General features: G+C 44.0%; 1 protein-coding gene across 4 annotated transcripts; it reads right to left on the minus strand.

The window, feature by feature from the left end:
• Window positions 1–5: 5 nt before the first annotated feature.
• cers4a (ceramide synthase 4a) lies at window positions 6–13,344 on the minus strand. 4 transcript variants are annotated; one of them, XM_077024078.1, is made up of 12 exons: window positions 13,123–13,343; window positions 12,926–13,012; window positions 11,792–11,971; window positions 10,505–10,622; window positions 7,991–8,109; window positions 7,768–7,825; window positions 7,273–7,323; window positions 5,682–5,774; window positions 4,002–4,130; window positions 2,852–2,958; window positions 2,456–2,612; window positions 7–2,351 (listed from the first exon to the last, which is right to left on the minus strand). In XM_077024078.1, the coding sequence occupies exons 3-12, from the start codon at window positions 11,968–11,970 to the stop codon at window positions 2,142–2,144; spliced, it is 1,221 nt and encodes a 406-aa protein (XP_076880193.1). In that variant the 5' UTR covers window position 11,971; window positions 12,926–13,012; window positions 13,123–13,343; the 3' UTR covers window positions 7–2,141. The 4 variants fall into 4 exon arrangements, with proteins under 4 accessions (XP_076880195.1, XP_076880193.1, XP_076880194.1 ...); XM_077024079.1 differs by lacking the exon at window positions 12,926–13,012 and having other exon boundaries at window positions 13,123–13,344; XM_077024077.1 differs by lacking the exon at window positions 13,123–13,343 and having other exon boundaries at window positions 12,926–13,099.
• Window positions 13,345–16,057: the final 2,713 nt, after the last annotated feature.

A 16,057-nucleotide genomic window follows, 5' to 3' on the forward strand; every position in this document is an offset into this window, starting at 1 on the left:
TGGTGAGAATATGTCTGGACTCATGTGACATGAGTGTGTTACTACCGCATCCACACTTCATCTCCTACATACTAATCAATAAAAGCCTCACAAGGTATCGCTACATGTTAAAATACCATAAATGATAATACGGTGCTAAAAAAAAATCAACTTAAATGAAAATAAGGTTAGGGCGCACATACATGAAGCATCTTGGAGCATGATAATCCATGATAATCCATGATTAGTTACCCATGCCCATCACCGTAATCCTAATGCACCAATGTTAGGTCAGGAGAGGCTTAACAAACTCAGATGACCACTGTACTCCTAGAGGATCCATACAGTAGCCTTCAGTGTAAGACTAGTAACACACTCAGCAATAACTACAGTGAATGACATCCATGGTACAGGCTTGATTCAAACCATTTATCAACCTCTGCCTTTCCAGCAAATTATATTCATATGGCCATCATATGACCACTGCTGTGGTGCACACAACACTTTACTATATTATATGTACATACATGACTTGTGCCCATGGAGGTGAGTCACAGAGAAATTGTAGCTCACTGGCTGTGTATGGCCTGCAGTCACCTGGCTCCTTAGGAACGAACAAGAGGAAGAGGGCATTATAGGTAGCAGAGACGCCCTGTCCATGGCTGTGCATCCAGTGGGGTGATCTGTGGGTGCACCTGGACACAAGCTGGTACCAGATCAGCCCAACTGGGAAAGACCCCAAAGCACCCGGTGACCACAGGTTGGATCACTACATTTTAAACTGGGTAAGAAAACACTGGTAATAGAGTGTTTAGACAAAATCATGACCAATGATAACTGGAAGCAAGAATCATTGGAGTCAGCAGTAGATTAACTGGTGGCTTTTGTGCCCAGATATGTTTATATCTTTTTAAATCAAACTATACTTTTAAAGGTGGTAGTGAGGGCTTCCATCAAACTCTTTCTGTAGAGATTTCTATTCATTTCTACCTCCACCCATTTTACCTATTGGGATATTTACAATATGCAGTCAGAGACTAACAAATGTACAAGTACAAGATTTTTTCCAAGTGCTTTTAGGATTAGCCAAAATCTCTTATTTAGCCCAGATTAAATGCCTGTCAATGTCATTCCATTGCTAACAGGGAACTATGGCCAAAAATGTTTTTAAAAACCCGATAAAGCACATTAACTGTTCAAATGAAAAACATATTCATCGAGAGATCCTTTGGTAATCGACCAGTCTTAGACTCTGTAATGCAAACTCTGCAGGTCTCACTACATTTTTCTAAAAGCAGCACGTGCACACTAGACCAAGCTTCACAGTTCATGTGACATAGATTCAGGGCAACCATTTCCTCCGGAGATATTGCCAAGATGAGCGGATGATGCCCTGTTTTATCACTAGGGGGTGATGTGAGCCCTTCTAAACTGCTCATTGCCCTCTTAAACACCAACATAATCAAACAGCAGCAACATATTACTATTATAGGCATGTGAATATGTTTATGTAAACCAGGCAGATAATTCTGATAGCTCACCTGAAACCACACCGTGATTGTTGCAGTGGGTGAACATATTCAATTTCATAATTGAAGCAAACAAAAAAATCAGCTGCAAAAAGAATATAGGAGAGTCTCTCTGTAACCAGCATTTCACTGTTAGCATTGCTCTCTATTCCACCTGGGGACAGTAAATGCTGCATTAAGAATTAACTAAATGTAAAATACATTATGTTCCCATTTTACACATTGCAAATGGACAAAGCGCTCACTTTTCTTTCTTACCGAACCTTGTGTTACTGTCTACAGTTATGCTGATATTGTTAGGTGTGAATAACTTTTTTATCCAAAAAAACCTTCAGTTTAACTCAAGTCAGTTCCATGTCCATTTAACGGATTTTAGCTATTAATAAAGAGTGCGCTGTTGGGTACATTTAAGAAATCCTCTCATCTTTCTCATTTCACTAAAGAATGAAGTCAAAATGGTCTAAAACCCCCTTTTCCAGGAGAAATCAGTTATAGATTTGTACACGGAAGAAGAATTAAAATTTCATTGGACGTGGTGTGAAGCACCAGTGGGGGTGACGTGACTTCACTCTGACACTATGCAGGGAGGTCAAACCCCTGTGGGTGAAGGCTACTATCTAGGTACCCTAGCTACTATCTGGCTTTGGGAAGTCGACTATTCAGGTTCTTCCTCTGATTGGTCAGGTTATTGAGGACACAGTTGTTAGCCAGAGAGACAAGCCTGGAGTTCAGCGTGCCCTTCCTCTTCTCCCAGCAGCATTCTTCTGTGGCGTCCTCCTCATCTTCCTCCTCCTCATCCCCTTCTTCCTCACTCTCTTCATCGCTCCGCTCATCGCGCTCCACCTGTGAAATGTGTTTTTGCAAATTTTGCTCACTCAAAGTCGCACTCGTACACAGCGGTGTGATAATGGTCAACTAAGACTGGAGGGTTTTAGTAAAGTGCTCACTTTGCCCAAGAAGATGAATTTGTAGAGCATGCGAAGAATGAGGTAAGCCCAGAAAACATGGAGGGCCTGCAGGATGAGCAGCAGGGCGTTGAAGAAGTAGTAACCAGGGAACAAGGGCATGAAATCTAATGCCACCACCAGCGTGGTATGGACCACCCTGGAGTAAAACACAAGGAAAGGAGGAAGAGAACAAAGATGAACCAAGAAAAATCGGTTCTGTTCACCGTCTTTGGCGCTAAGAGTTAAGATTATTTTTTTTTGAGTCAACAAATTTTAATAATGTAAACATGGAAAGCAAGATGACACAACAGGTTGCATATAGCTTCTCTAAAGATTTTAAATGTTCACAAATTGATAATCTCTCAAGGATTTATGACATGATAATTGTGAACTTACCGGCAGGGAAAGATGACAAGACGAGTTACTAGAAAAACGACAGAAAAAACAACAAACAAACTGTCGCAGGTCTTCCTCCAGCCAGCGTAGTTAAACATCTTAGCAGACTGTGAACACAACAACAGACAATGAGCTCAGCTCCATCAGGCACACTTAATGGTTACTGTTGATGCACAATGCCAAGACAGGCAGTGCATCAACACATAACTGACATAATAAGTGAGACAAGGATTAAATCCACCCACAGAACAAGTAAAGAAATTATATATCCGGGAAGGTTTAGATTGATACAAGACAAATAAGTCAAACTGTAGGCATTATTTGGCATTGCAGAAAAATAGATTACTGTTCAGGGGTGTCAAATAAATTATTGTTTTACTCAGGCCCACAAAATAAATGTATAATATGAATAAATAAATAAAATGAAGCTCATCTTGTGGACTGTAACTGATTCAGAAGATGCTTCATTACTAAAGAAAAGGGTGCTACTCTCAGATATTCCAATAGGGGGCCAAACAAAACAGTAAACTCATGGCAAAGGTGCAGACGCCTGACAATGCCCATTAGTCAGCTAGGAATTTAGAAAATGCATGTTTTATGGTTTGATAATGAACCTGATAATCTGTTTTGTATGTAATATCAGCACAATATATCCACTCAGAATGTATTTTTTAGATAAATTACAAGCTGATGTATTATTGGTAATTACAACCTGGGTTGTTGTTTTGTTAAACAATTAAGACACATTATATAAATTGAGTTTCACACCCCAAAGCAGACTGCATTTCAAAAATATTTATTGATGTTACGCATCATAAAATCTATATCTCCATAATTCACAGGCACCTAAATATTTAAACATATAATCATAAACAGCAGGAGGTTGTGGTTACTTTGTGCAGTAGCAAACATAAATCATTTGTTAAATTGATTAATTTACACTGGTATCCACTGTGTGAGTGTACAGTACTAAGACTAAGACAAGATTTACGCAGGATACAGAGACCCAAATGTCTCCTGGCACATAGTTAGTACATAATTACAGTCAGACGGTTCTTGCCCCTGGCGGGATGAGAGGGAAATCTGGTTCTGATAAAAATCACAATGAGAACTGGATGGGGGTTTTCAAATACACATAATCCAGATTTACCTCCAACAGGAAGTCAGATGAGTCATGCACCAGTATGACGAGAGTCCCGATACGCACATAATTGGCGCTGTAGGAGAAACCCATCAGTACGATGGTGGCAATGTGGTGAACTATCTGTTCCTTGAAGTCCTACAGACCACAAACACAGCAAATTTCAACAATTTCAACAAATTGTTCAAGCATGACACAGCGATAACACACCTCACAACACGCTAGCTCAGGTGAGCCCGGGTGAAGGCCGAGAGGCTCAGACCTGAAGCTCAGTGAAGATCACCCTGTAGCTAGCCGCCTTTAGTCACTTCAGACGAAAACATTGGCTACAATGTCTCAAACTGATCTTAAGTCAGAGCAGACAATGTAGTGCTGTAATAACGTGTTTATAAAAGATACTGAGGAACACCTGGGTGCTGCTCAAGTCATGGGAAACCTGTCTTGGTTTCTCTTAATAAACGCCAGCTGCCATCAACTGTATTAAAGAGGACAACGTGCTGGAGGATAATGGATTTCTATGTGCGTGCGTGTTTGTGTGCTAGATTAAATTAGAGCTCATGAGACTGCAGTGCTGAGGACTCGGTGGTGTGACATAAATGTTTCGCCTCTCCAGAGTCTCATTTGAAGTTCCCAGTGGAAATCCCTCATTCACCAGAGCCAGCAACCGCAGAACCCTGTGGACGTCCAGGACACATATGGAGTGTGGCGCCTGACACCACTACACTACTGGTACCATGTCCTTTTACACTACAGGTACCATGTCCTTTTACACGACAGGTACCATGTCCTTTTACACTACTGGTACCATGTCCTTTTACATTACTGGTACCATGTCCTTTTACACTACTGGTACCATGTCCTTTTACACTACTGGCACCATGTCCTTTTACACAACTGGTACCATGTCCTTTTACACAACTGGTACCATGTCCTTTTACACGACATCCAAGACCTGCTTGACATGATTAAAGTCGTGTAAGTTTACAGCACAATGTGTACACTACCCAAAGCAAGTCACTCAGTGAAGGAAAACGATACTGTGATATTATTGCCATGTACCACACTATATTAAAGACAGCCGTGACATTAATTAACTTTTAATAGCTAGTGTCTGGCCTACGGACGTTTGGTTAAACATAGGTGTGTTTTTTTTAGCTGCATGATGTCATCAAACACCTGCACAAAACTCATCCGGAACATGTGGGATCGGTCAGGATGCTGAAGGTACAACAAGACAATCCTGTGATTTGTTAGCGGACTCATTTGTACATTGCACCCTTTATGCAGACCCAGTGGTGAGTTTGACAGGAAGTGGGTTTCATATCTAAGGGCTTCCATAGGCCTGTGAGGGTAATGAGCCGAACACTAGGGGGTCCAGTCCCTGCCGCCCTGTTATGCCCTTGGGGGAGTATTATAACAGGATGTTCTCAACAGGCTGGGGTAAAATAAAGCTTCACTCATTTTTTGTGTGAGTTTATTCGTCATAGTTCTGTTAATGACTGCTCTGTCTGTATGGAGGTCTGGTTGTGTTTAACTGGTTGGGATTGGGTGGAGGTCTATGTTACTATACGTGGTGATGGTGTTTCGTTTCTCCAGTCTGAACCACAGCAGAGTGCTGAACATCACTGACAAAACCAAAAACCCTAATAAGAATGTATCAGGAGATAAAGGAAGGGCAGAAGCACTCACTTTACGTTTGATGTCCACAGAGACACAGAACAGCAGAGACAAGTAGAAGCTGAGCTCCAGTATGTAGTACCAGTAATGGGCATCGGCTACGGGCTACAGCGGGACATGTCATCAGTACGGAGTTTAGCAGGAACAGACGTACAGAGAGAGAGAGAGAGAGAGAGAGAGAGAGAGAGAGAGAGAGAGAGAGAGAGAGACAGGGAGGAAGGAAGAGGGAGATGAGGTTAGAGGGAAAGAAAGAAAAACAGGGTCAGACAAAGAAAAAGACATGCAGACAGAGATGTGTGGGAGGGAGGCACACAGTCAGTACAGAAGAGGACACACTCCCATAGTGTTCAGCACCTGTCTAACTCACACAGTCAGTACAGAAGAGGACACACTCCCATAGTGTTCAGCACCTGTCTAACTCACACAGTCAGTACAGAAGAGGACACACTCCCATAGTGTTCAGCACCTGTCTAACTCACACAGTCAGTACAGAAGAGGACACACTCCCATAGTGTTCAGCACCTGTCTAACTCACACAGTCAGTACAGAAGAGGACACACTCCCATAGTGTTCAGCACCTGTCTAACTCACACAGTCAGTACAGAAGAGGACACACTCCCATAGTGTTCAGCACCTGTCTAACTCACACAGTCAGTACAGAAGAGGACACACTCCCATAGTGTTCAGCACCTGTCTAACTCACACAGTCAGTACAGAAGAGGACACACTCCCATAGTGTTCAGCACCTGTCTAACTCACACAGTCAGTACAGAAGAGGACACACTCCCATAGTGTTCAGCACCTGTCTAACTCACACAGTCAGTACAGAAGAGGACACACTCCCATAGTGTTCAGCACCTGTCTAACTCACACAGTCAGTACAGAAGAGGACACACTCCCATAGTGTTCAGCACCTGTCTAACTCTATTTCGTGTTCTACTACCCATAGACTACAGTTGCTCCAGTGTCACATCCACTCAAGAATGGCCCTCTTGCATATAACAGACATTAGAGGCTCTCAGCCAATCGGAGGAATCTGAGAACAGGATCATTCATCTGCTTAGTTCATGTACACACACTCACGGCATCACTTACATGTAACAACCTGTAAGAGTAAAGGAAATGATGATGATGATGATGTGTGTGTGTGTGTGTGTGTGTGTGTGTGTGTGTGTGTGTGTGTGTGTGTGTGTGTGTGTGTGTGTGTGTGTGTGTGCGTGTGTGTAGAATCTGGACATAATTAATCTGGACACAATGTCTTGCCCAAAGCTTCAACATTTCAGCATAACACAGAAGAGCTGTGTAGGAACCAACGGGGCTCAGAACAACACAGTAGAGAATCACACGCTTTGAAGACATCTGAGAGCAGGTCACCATCACTGGCTGTTCAAAGTCAAGCCCAGACACTTGGAGAAGATGTCCTGTTCCTTTGGCCCAATTACTGTGCCTGTCTAAACACTCACGTGGAAGCAAATGTATCTCACGTAAAAGTAAACACATCTCGCATGAAAGTTGGAGTTCAGTTTCCTTGATTAGCTCATCATACACAAGAGAGACATGCCCACTTTCCCAACACTGGCGGTCTCTGCTCTCTGACACTCACTTGTCTGGGGTATCCACGCCAGCATTCCCGGTGATCCCAGAACCATGGAGTCTGTGTGAGAGGGAAGGAAACACTTTATAAATCACACAACTATGGTATGAGATACCAGAGCTTTAATTATGGGCAGGATATGGCAAATGACAATGTTATTGTTCGTGTTGAAATTGTTTATGTGAAAATGGCGATGTTGTGAGAACTTTTTGAACTAACATTTAAGGGGATGTTTTATTTAAAAGAAAAAAGTAGTGTCTAAAAATGTCCCTAATATCATGCCATATTTAGACTGAATATATTAGCCAGTGTTTGGTATGTTATCTTTCTGTTTCTTTTCAAATCTTTAATTTTAGTTTAATTTAAAAGTGTAACTAGTGTTTGTTCCAGTAGGTTTACAATGTTCCAACATCAGGAAACCTTACGACTACTAAACTACTTTTGTTATTTACTTGTAGGTTAATATTTACGAACAAAGAGGTGGGCGGTGCCTCACACACTCACATCAATTAGGGAGGCAAACCCAGCGGCAAATGCAATGAGGTAGAAGGCAAACCTCCACCTGTGAAGAGAGGCAGAGAGGACCCATGTTTGAAAGAGGTCGCCGTTGCTCCTTCTCTGTTCTTCGGTACCTGGACCTTGCCCAAATGAACAAGTAACGTTTGTTCTGCCACTGAGGTGCTGAATCAGAACTATATGTGGGTGTGGGGATGGTGGACACACTCACGAGGCTTCGCAGAACTTCTTGGTGTTGCTGGGACGGTCTTGGTTACGGCGGAGGCGGAGCCAGTTGTGGATCTGCCGTGGTGTGAGGCCACAGTGCTTCTCCAGACCCAGGAGCTCACCCTGCATGGAAGACGCCCACACCTTTACTACGGCCACACCTTCACTACGGCCACACCCTCAATACGGCTACACCCTCACTACGGCCACACCTTTACTACGGCCACACCTTCACTACGGCCACACCCTCAATACGGCTACACCCTCACTACGGCCACACCCTCACTACGGCCACACCTTTACTACGGCTACACCCTCACTACGGCCACACCCTCACTACGGCCACACCTTTACTACGGCCACACCTTCACTACGGCCACACCTTCACTACGGCCACACCCTCAATACGGCTACACCCTCACTACGCCCACACCCTCACTACGGCCACACCTTCACTACGGCCACACCCTCCCTACGGCCACACCCTGGGGATAAAAAGTGGCCTGGCACATATATATATATATATATATGTGTGTGTGTGTGTGTGTGTGTGTGTGTGTGTGTGTGTGTGTGTATACTGTATATGAATCTATACATGGCACGTAGTGTATATGACGGCGTTTATTGTCATATGGACAATATTAATTCCAGCAATAATATGATTACAAAGCCACATAGTGGCTTTTAAATAGTCCATCATAAGACCACCAAACAAGTTGTTTTACGCAAAGTGCATCCTACAGAACAACCTACAACTCTAACGTGGGTATTTCTTCCTCTTACCTATTTGTGGTCTAAGAATTTCAATAGCTTTAAAAAAAAAAAAAACTGCGCAGTGCTCTGGAACCTTTAAGACCGCCACTTGCGTCCGTGTTAACCGTGTTAAGGTAATTTGTACATGGTGCCTTAGACGTTGCAGAGGCAACAGCAGTACATTTAAAATAACATGTTATCTACAATTTAAACTGCTGTATGTTTTCGTAGTCCGGCCCGGATTTTCTGGGACAAGTTGGTTTTTTTCTGATCTCCGCTGCATACCGTCAGCCCGCATCAGCTGGCCCAGTCTGCGGCCCGGTCCAACTCGTTCATGTGTTTACAGGATCAGTCCGCGGCCGCGCAGGTTTGCCTGACTAGAGCGGGGGAGGTAATAACACCGTTAAACAGCAGCGTGACTACGGGCCGGGGCTGCAATGCGCTGCAGTGACTCCTCCACGGGCTGAGTTAAACCACCGGCGGCCACCGGCCCACTAACCCATCGGCCCACCGGGGAAATCCCCGGTAGCAATGTATGCCAGTCCGCCCCTGCCTGTACTACGGCCACACCTTCACTACAGCTACACCCTCACTACGGCCACACCTTCACTACGGCTACACCCTCACTACGGCCACACCTTTACTATGGCCACACCTTCACTACAGCTACACCCTCACTACGGCCATACCTTCACTACGGCTACACCCTCACTACGGCCACACCTTTACTACGGCCACACCTTCACTACGGCTACACCCTCACTACGGCCACACCTTCACTACGGCTACACCCTCACTACGGCCACACCTTCACTACGGCTACACCCTCACTACGGCCACACCTTCACTACGGCTACACCCTCACTACGGCCACATCTTCACTACGGCCACACCTTCACTACGGCCACACCAATCAGGAAACAATAAGAAAAAAGTGCTTTTTTAAATCCATGAATTGAAACTCATGTATTTATGTATTTAAGTTTTCACACTTCTGCTCTACTAAATGTTTGACAGCAATAATATCCTGGACCACATTCATGGGCGTGAGAGGGTGGTAATAAGCTTCTTATCTGTGCCAACATGGCTTGAGTCAATAAGAACAGGGCTGTATTATACAGACACTTATATGCACATTGTAGACATGTAGGAGGACTAAATACAAAAAATAAAGATTACGTCCTTATATAATTTTGGAACTGAAATATAACTTCTGTTTGTGTGCGTGTTGTGTACCCACACACACACACACACACACACACACACACACACACACACACACACACACACACACACACACACACACATACACACACACACACACACATGACATGTTGTGCACACACACACACACACACACACACACGCACACACACGCACACACATACACACACACACACATGACATGTTGTGCACACACACACACACACACACACACACACACACACACACACACACACACACGGCATGTTAGGGAACTGTCAACCACGAGCCTTCGTGTTCAAAATCTGTACATGATCCCATGAAATACTCTGTTGAATGAAGAGACAAACACTCCCACAGACACACACACACTTCAAGGTACTTGCCTGCCACTTCTCAGAAGGATGGAGGTTGTTAGAACTGCAAAAGGAGGCCAACTTCTTATTAATGCCCACGTCTGCTGGTCGGGGTTGACATACTTACCATGTCATCTAAATGTATAACCCAAGGCATGGTCTGCATTCAACGGCCAAACTGCTGTATGAGCATCAGACCTCCTCACCTGTGACACGTGCTTCTTTTTCTGCATGTAAAAGGCCTCCAACTTTGGGATGGCGGGAGCTCGTAGTCGTACCCTGTCAGACACGCCCATCTTTCTGCTCAGAGGCAATGCCACCACCCTGAGGAAAGAGATTTGATGTCACACACACACACACCCACACACAGTTGCTGTCTGTCCAAAGCCATGACACCTTCTTGTCTATTTTGTGGGTGTGACTAGACAGGACAGTTGCTCAAAACAGTCTCAATCGGTCAGTGAGGGGAGTTTGTGTCTGTAGCTCGAGAAGCTTAATCTGATACGAGTAGTAATCTGAGCGTGAGCTTGTTCAGAGTGAGAGCATGAGTATAAAGTGTACTCTTCCTAGTACACACTTCCATCTATCAATCCCTAATATTCAGTCAGTTCACTCATAGTTTTTCCCCCCAAAGCCTCAGGTATGATCCTAAATCATGTACAGCCCAGTCAAACAGAGGAAATGAATGCTAGATTTGCCCATCAGAGTAGATGAAGACCAGGCTGGCTGAACGGTGTCCAGGACCATCGATTGCTTCGAGGAGAACACTTAGCGTTAAGCTAAAGCTCCATGAAAACACATGGGTGATGCTGCCAGTCACAGTGTGCAGCTGGGACTCAAAAGGAATTTCTAGCTGTAAATTCATAACATTTTAACTGGGCGAAATATGGGCTATGTACTGGACGTTTAAGTATAAATGTGTTCATTCTTAATTATTTGTCATTTGTACATCTTTAGGCACATGCTATAACTTAAAATGAGAAAAGTGAGATGACCAAATGTCTCATACTGCAAAGAAATCCCCCAAAACGCCTTTCTGCCTGATGTTATGAAAGAGTTCAGTCCTGAAAGCGGTGAAAGAGGATGAGAACTAACTAAATGAAAAGGTATATGTGCCAGATATCCCATCTGAAATCCCGCCTCCTACTGGACCCAGGCCCTGCCTTGAACCCCTCAGTCTAAAGGATGTTCACTAGTCCCAGTAATCTGCTCAGGGTCCTCAGTGAAGAGTGGTGACCCCTATTCTGAAGGTTCTGGTGTTTTGCTGGTGTTTCATTCCTGACACACTGGTTACTGACCAGGCCGCTCTATTTAAAACTGGGACATTTCAGCACTTCTCCAGCACTGCACATTTTAGACATCTACTCCAGAATCAGGACTGGTCTGGTGAACATCAGTTCAATTATATCCAAATTATGTTAAAATCCAGAAATATCCAGAACCTCCTAATGCCGTATGCAACACCTCTACAACAGCAGCAGCAATTCACTGACCTCTCGAAAGCAAAGCGGAGGGCGATGAAGCCCAGTGCCAGGGGGACGGTGATGATCAGGTCACGAGGAAGAGGATGGCGACCACCCTCCACGGAGCCTTCATTAAGGTCTTTCCATGTGACTCCAGGAGGAAGCCAGTATTCCTGCTGCCACAACCATTGGTTCACGAGGTCCTGCATCCTACATGGAGAGAGAGAGAGAGAGAGAGAGAGAGAGAGAGAGAGAGAGAGAGAGAGAGAGAGAGAGAGAGAGAGAGAGAGAGAGAGAGAGAGAGAGAGAGAGAGAGAGAGAGAGAGAGAGTGTTCATGTGCATTACACAGAGACAGAGAGAGAATACACCCCACTCACTACACACTCTTCTTGCTGGAATGTGTTAATCTTCAATAAACAATTCATATTTATGAACAAATACAAAAAGATATGCTAGTTAAGAAAAGAAAAAATATAACAAATATATCGATACACATTTTTATGTCTTGTTTACATCCAAATGAACGGACAAATGATTAGAAAAGCAGGATAAGAAGTTGCTCTTTCAAATATTTCTTGCGGCACTCTGATGCATCATGTTACAACATGAACAACCGTTTATCAGAACATTGTCGCTTCCTTATTAATACGATTAGAAGAAATAAGGTTAAGACGTCCGTTTGCCTGACGCAGGCAGTAGCCCAGACTACACGCGCTGCCTTTTCTTGCCGTTAATGCGTTACATGCTTGTAAAGTCGGTCATTCGCCGATTTCTTACTCGTATATGTTTCATGGTACGAAATGAAGCACTAGAACAAACGAGATGCTTTTACGAGTGCACAGTGCACACACTGTAATATCTGTGGCCACACAACACGAGAAACATCAGTGTGTATGCGGGAGGCCTGTCGATCACTTCACCCAGGAACATCGTTACAGATCGCGGCGATGACCGACGATGACCGTAACGCCGTAACGCCGGTTACACCGATGGCCGCATTATTTATGAGGCTACCCAAAGTACCGTGTACATGATTAAGGTGATTCTACAGACAAAATTATTTTGCGCCTACTTAAGACAGTGCCTTCGTACACGGGTCATCAGCTACTGAAATCCACAAATAGCGGAACATTCCGGTTAAAACAATTAAATATTCCGTTTACCTGTCTGTGGTGATGGGTGATAGAAACACAGCGGAACACGGATGAGTCAACTGCGGCTCACGGTCTCCTTCATATACTCGGGTAATTCTGACTAACTCGATTGGAGATTTTATTTAGATTAAATGGTTTTCATTATTAGTAAAAAAAAAACAACATCCATTCGATATTTAGCCGGACGAGAATTCGGAAGGACGTACCGTACAGACCCCACACACCCCCAAAATAGTCCGCGTTGGTTGACAGCCTTCAAAATCGACACATGTGGAGAACCGTCTCTGTGATTAAGTGTATGACCAATAACATTAATTCATTAATTATAGGACGTATGTTTACAGGCTAGAGGCGATGTCGTTTTATTGCATTTTTCTATGTATCGGTGCATGCACGTAGAAACGTGTAATTTTTCAACCTATTGAGAATTGTCGCCCTCTAGTGTGCGGTTGATGTACAACTTCAGACCTACGCAGAGAAAATAAGACCATCAATGGTCTCAAACTGCAAAAAACAAAACAAAACAACAAAAACAAACAAACAAAAAAAAAAAAACCATGCCTTTCTGCCTGAAGCACAGACGTGATGAATACAAACTTGACAAATTCCTTCAGACAATGCTGTTTGTATGTCACTAAAGATGCCATCAGAGACACCTGACAGCGGTGCCTGGCTCTTCCATCTGTCACACACACACACACACACACACACACACACACACACACACACACACACACACACACACACACACACAGACTCTCTCTCTCTCTCTCTCTCTCTCTCTCTCTCTCTCTCTCTCCTCCCTCTCTCAACAAGCTTGTGAACATGTGGAGATAGTGGTTGAAACACACGTGACTTTGTACCACCGTATGGTTTATTTTTTCCCCTCAGATGAGCCTCGTGAAGGTGTTCACTCAGAAACACAACGTGCGACCACAAGCCGGGACATGACCCACTCAGTTCTCCTCCAGTGACACTGGGCTATTAACATGAGGTGTACCTCAGTGCTTGTTAATGCGGCTAAATAAATCACAATCGAAATCTATAAAAATGACATATCCAGATTTTGACGGCCTTTCAAGCATAGCCACATTTATTTAACTGACATATGGGAAACTTGTACTTGTAGAGTAGATCGAAAAAGATTTAGTGTTATACATGGACAGAATGTCATTATTCTGGCTTCACTCAGATTACATTTCCTGCAGTATAAATTCTTCTGTTTCGCAGTGGTTTTCCGAAAAACAGCACAGGAAACATTTTTACACTTTGTTGGAAGGGCAATCTTTTGCCTGAGATAACAGTTTTATTAGGCAGAGTCATAATTATGCTCTCCATAATCTATAATCCATCTGGTTCGGTCATCCCACTAATTTGATCTCTTTTCAACTAAGAACTTCAGAGACCCCAGACGACTGGCCAAGCACTTACATCATCCATACTGAAAGTGCAGCGTTTCTCTTTCTGCCTCCTCCAGCCGGTCTCTCTTACACAGCCAGACTGCACATGCAGTTTCAGCAGCCCCAGTGCCCCATAATGCACTTTGAGGGTTGGCGCTCCTCTCGTCTGCAGTGACGGCGTGCCAGCGGCTGTATGCCAGCGCATTTGTGGCACATTACCTGCCCAAAGGGCACGGCAGGGTCCCCAGCGTGTCCACATATGTGCCAGGTGTGTCTCTGGCGACTTACCTGATTACCTGATGTCCAAGAGAGTGAGCCCCTCCCCGTCACTCCCCCATGTCATCATCAAAACCTAAACAGGCGTGCATCATTTCACACACCAGTAGTTCGCAGGGCCGGTACTGCAAACACAACATATCTGCACAGGTTACATCAGGTGCAGTCACAGCAGTCTCAGGTTTTCCCTGTTTTAGCAAACCTGATCCAGGAAGTCAGCTCAAAGCGAGTGGAGTTGATAAGGTGCACTGTGACCCAGAGCTGAAGGTGAGAAGCCTGGTATTAACCCATCTGTGCAGTTAGAACACACACACACACACACACACACACACACACACACACACACACACACACACACACACACACACTAGTGCTTACTAGGGGGCTGTGGTTCACACGTGCCCAGAGCGGTGGGCAGCTCTATATAGCCTCACTGGCATTATAATCAGATTCGGAATACTTTATTGATCCCCGAGGGGAAATTGCAGATATTACAGTTGCCCGATTGCATACATGCAATAAAACAAATGTTAAATATATCTATAAATCTATATATACACATATAATAAGAATAAAGTAAAAGTGGCAAAGTAAGAGTAAAGTGGCAAAGAATAAAGACACTTGTCAGGAGTAACACCTGATAGCCTAATCAGTCTCACCTGTTCCTTCTGGCCATGCCCATTTCCCAGCTATTCTTATACACCTGCGCTTCACTTCCTAGTTGCAAAGTATTGCCAACTATATTATGTACTGAGCATTACATCTGCCTGTTGACTCTCCTGTGTACCGACCTCTGCTTGCTCTCTAGATCACGTCTCCTGCCTCGCCCTGGTACCTCACGGATTCTGCCATCACGTTACGACCCCGGAGTGCATTAACTTCTCCTACGTAGCTGAAGCTAACCCTCATTCCTCCATCACCAACTCGTGCATCACCTTTGTATCGATCTTTCAAAATAAAAGCATTGTGCTTCTGCACAAGGATCCCTCTCCTTTTCATTATTCCGTTACAACACTATTAAAGTAAACCAAAAAATATATAGCATATAGCCTTACTGGCATTATAAGACTATAGTCTCACTGGCATAATAAGGTCACCTAAAAGGGCTCAACCACTCCAGCGATTCTCTTCCCAACCTACATCTTCATGACACCTAGCTTCTCCAGCACTGGCTGGAGAACATGATATAATCTTTGGTCACAGTTTATTGGTCCCAGCAGATCAGTATGGGAGATATATATGTAACACCTGCAGGCCCACATAACACACATACCTTTCCACCGCTTTCTCTTCTCCAGCCTTCCTAGAATAACATTCACATGATGATCTCATGATCAGTATGATCTTTGTAGGCAATAAGGCTCCATTTTTGTTTTCAGCAGTACTCAGTTGTTCTCTCAATAAGCAATCAAAATGTTCTCAAAAATTACTTCTCAAAAATCAATCAAAATCATGAGAAAACACA

This window comes from Brachyhypopomus gauderio, chromosome 12, assembly GCF_052324685.1.
Source record: "Brachyhypopomus gauderio isolate BG-103 chromosome 12, BGAUD_0.2, whole genome shotgun sequence".
NCBI lineage: Eukaryota > Metazoa > Chordata > Actinopteri > Gymnotiformes > Hypopomidae > Brachyhypopomus > Brachyhypopomus gauderio.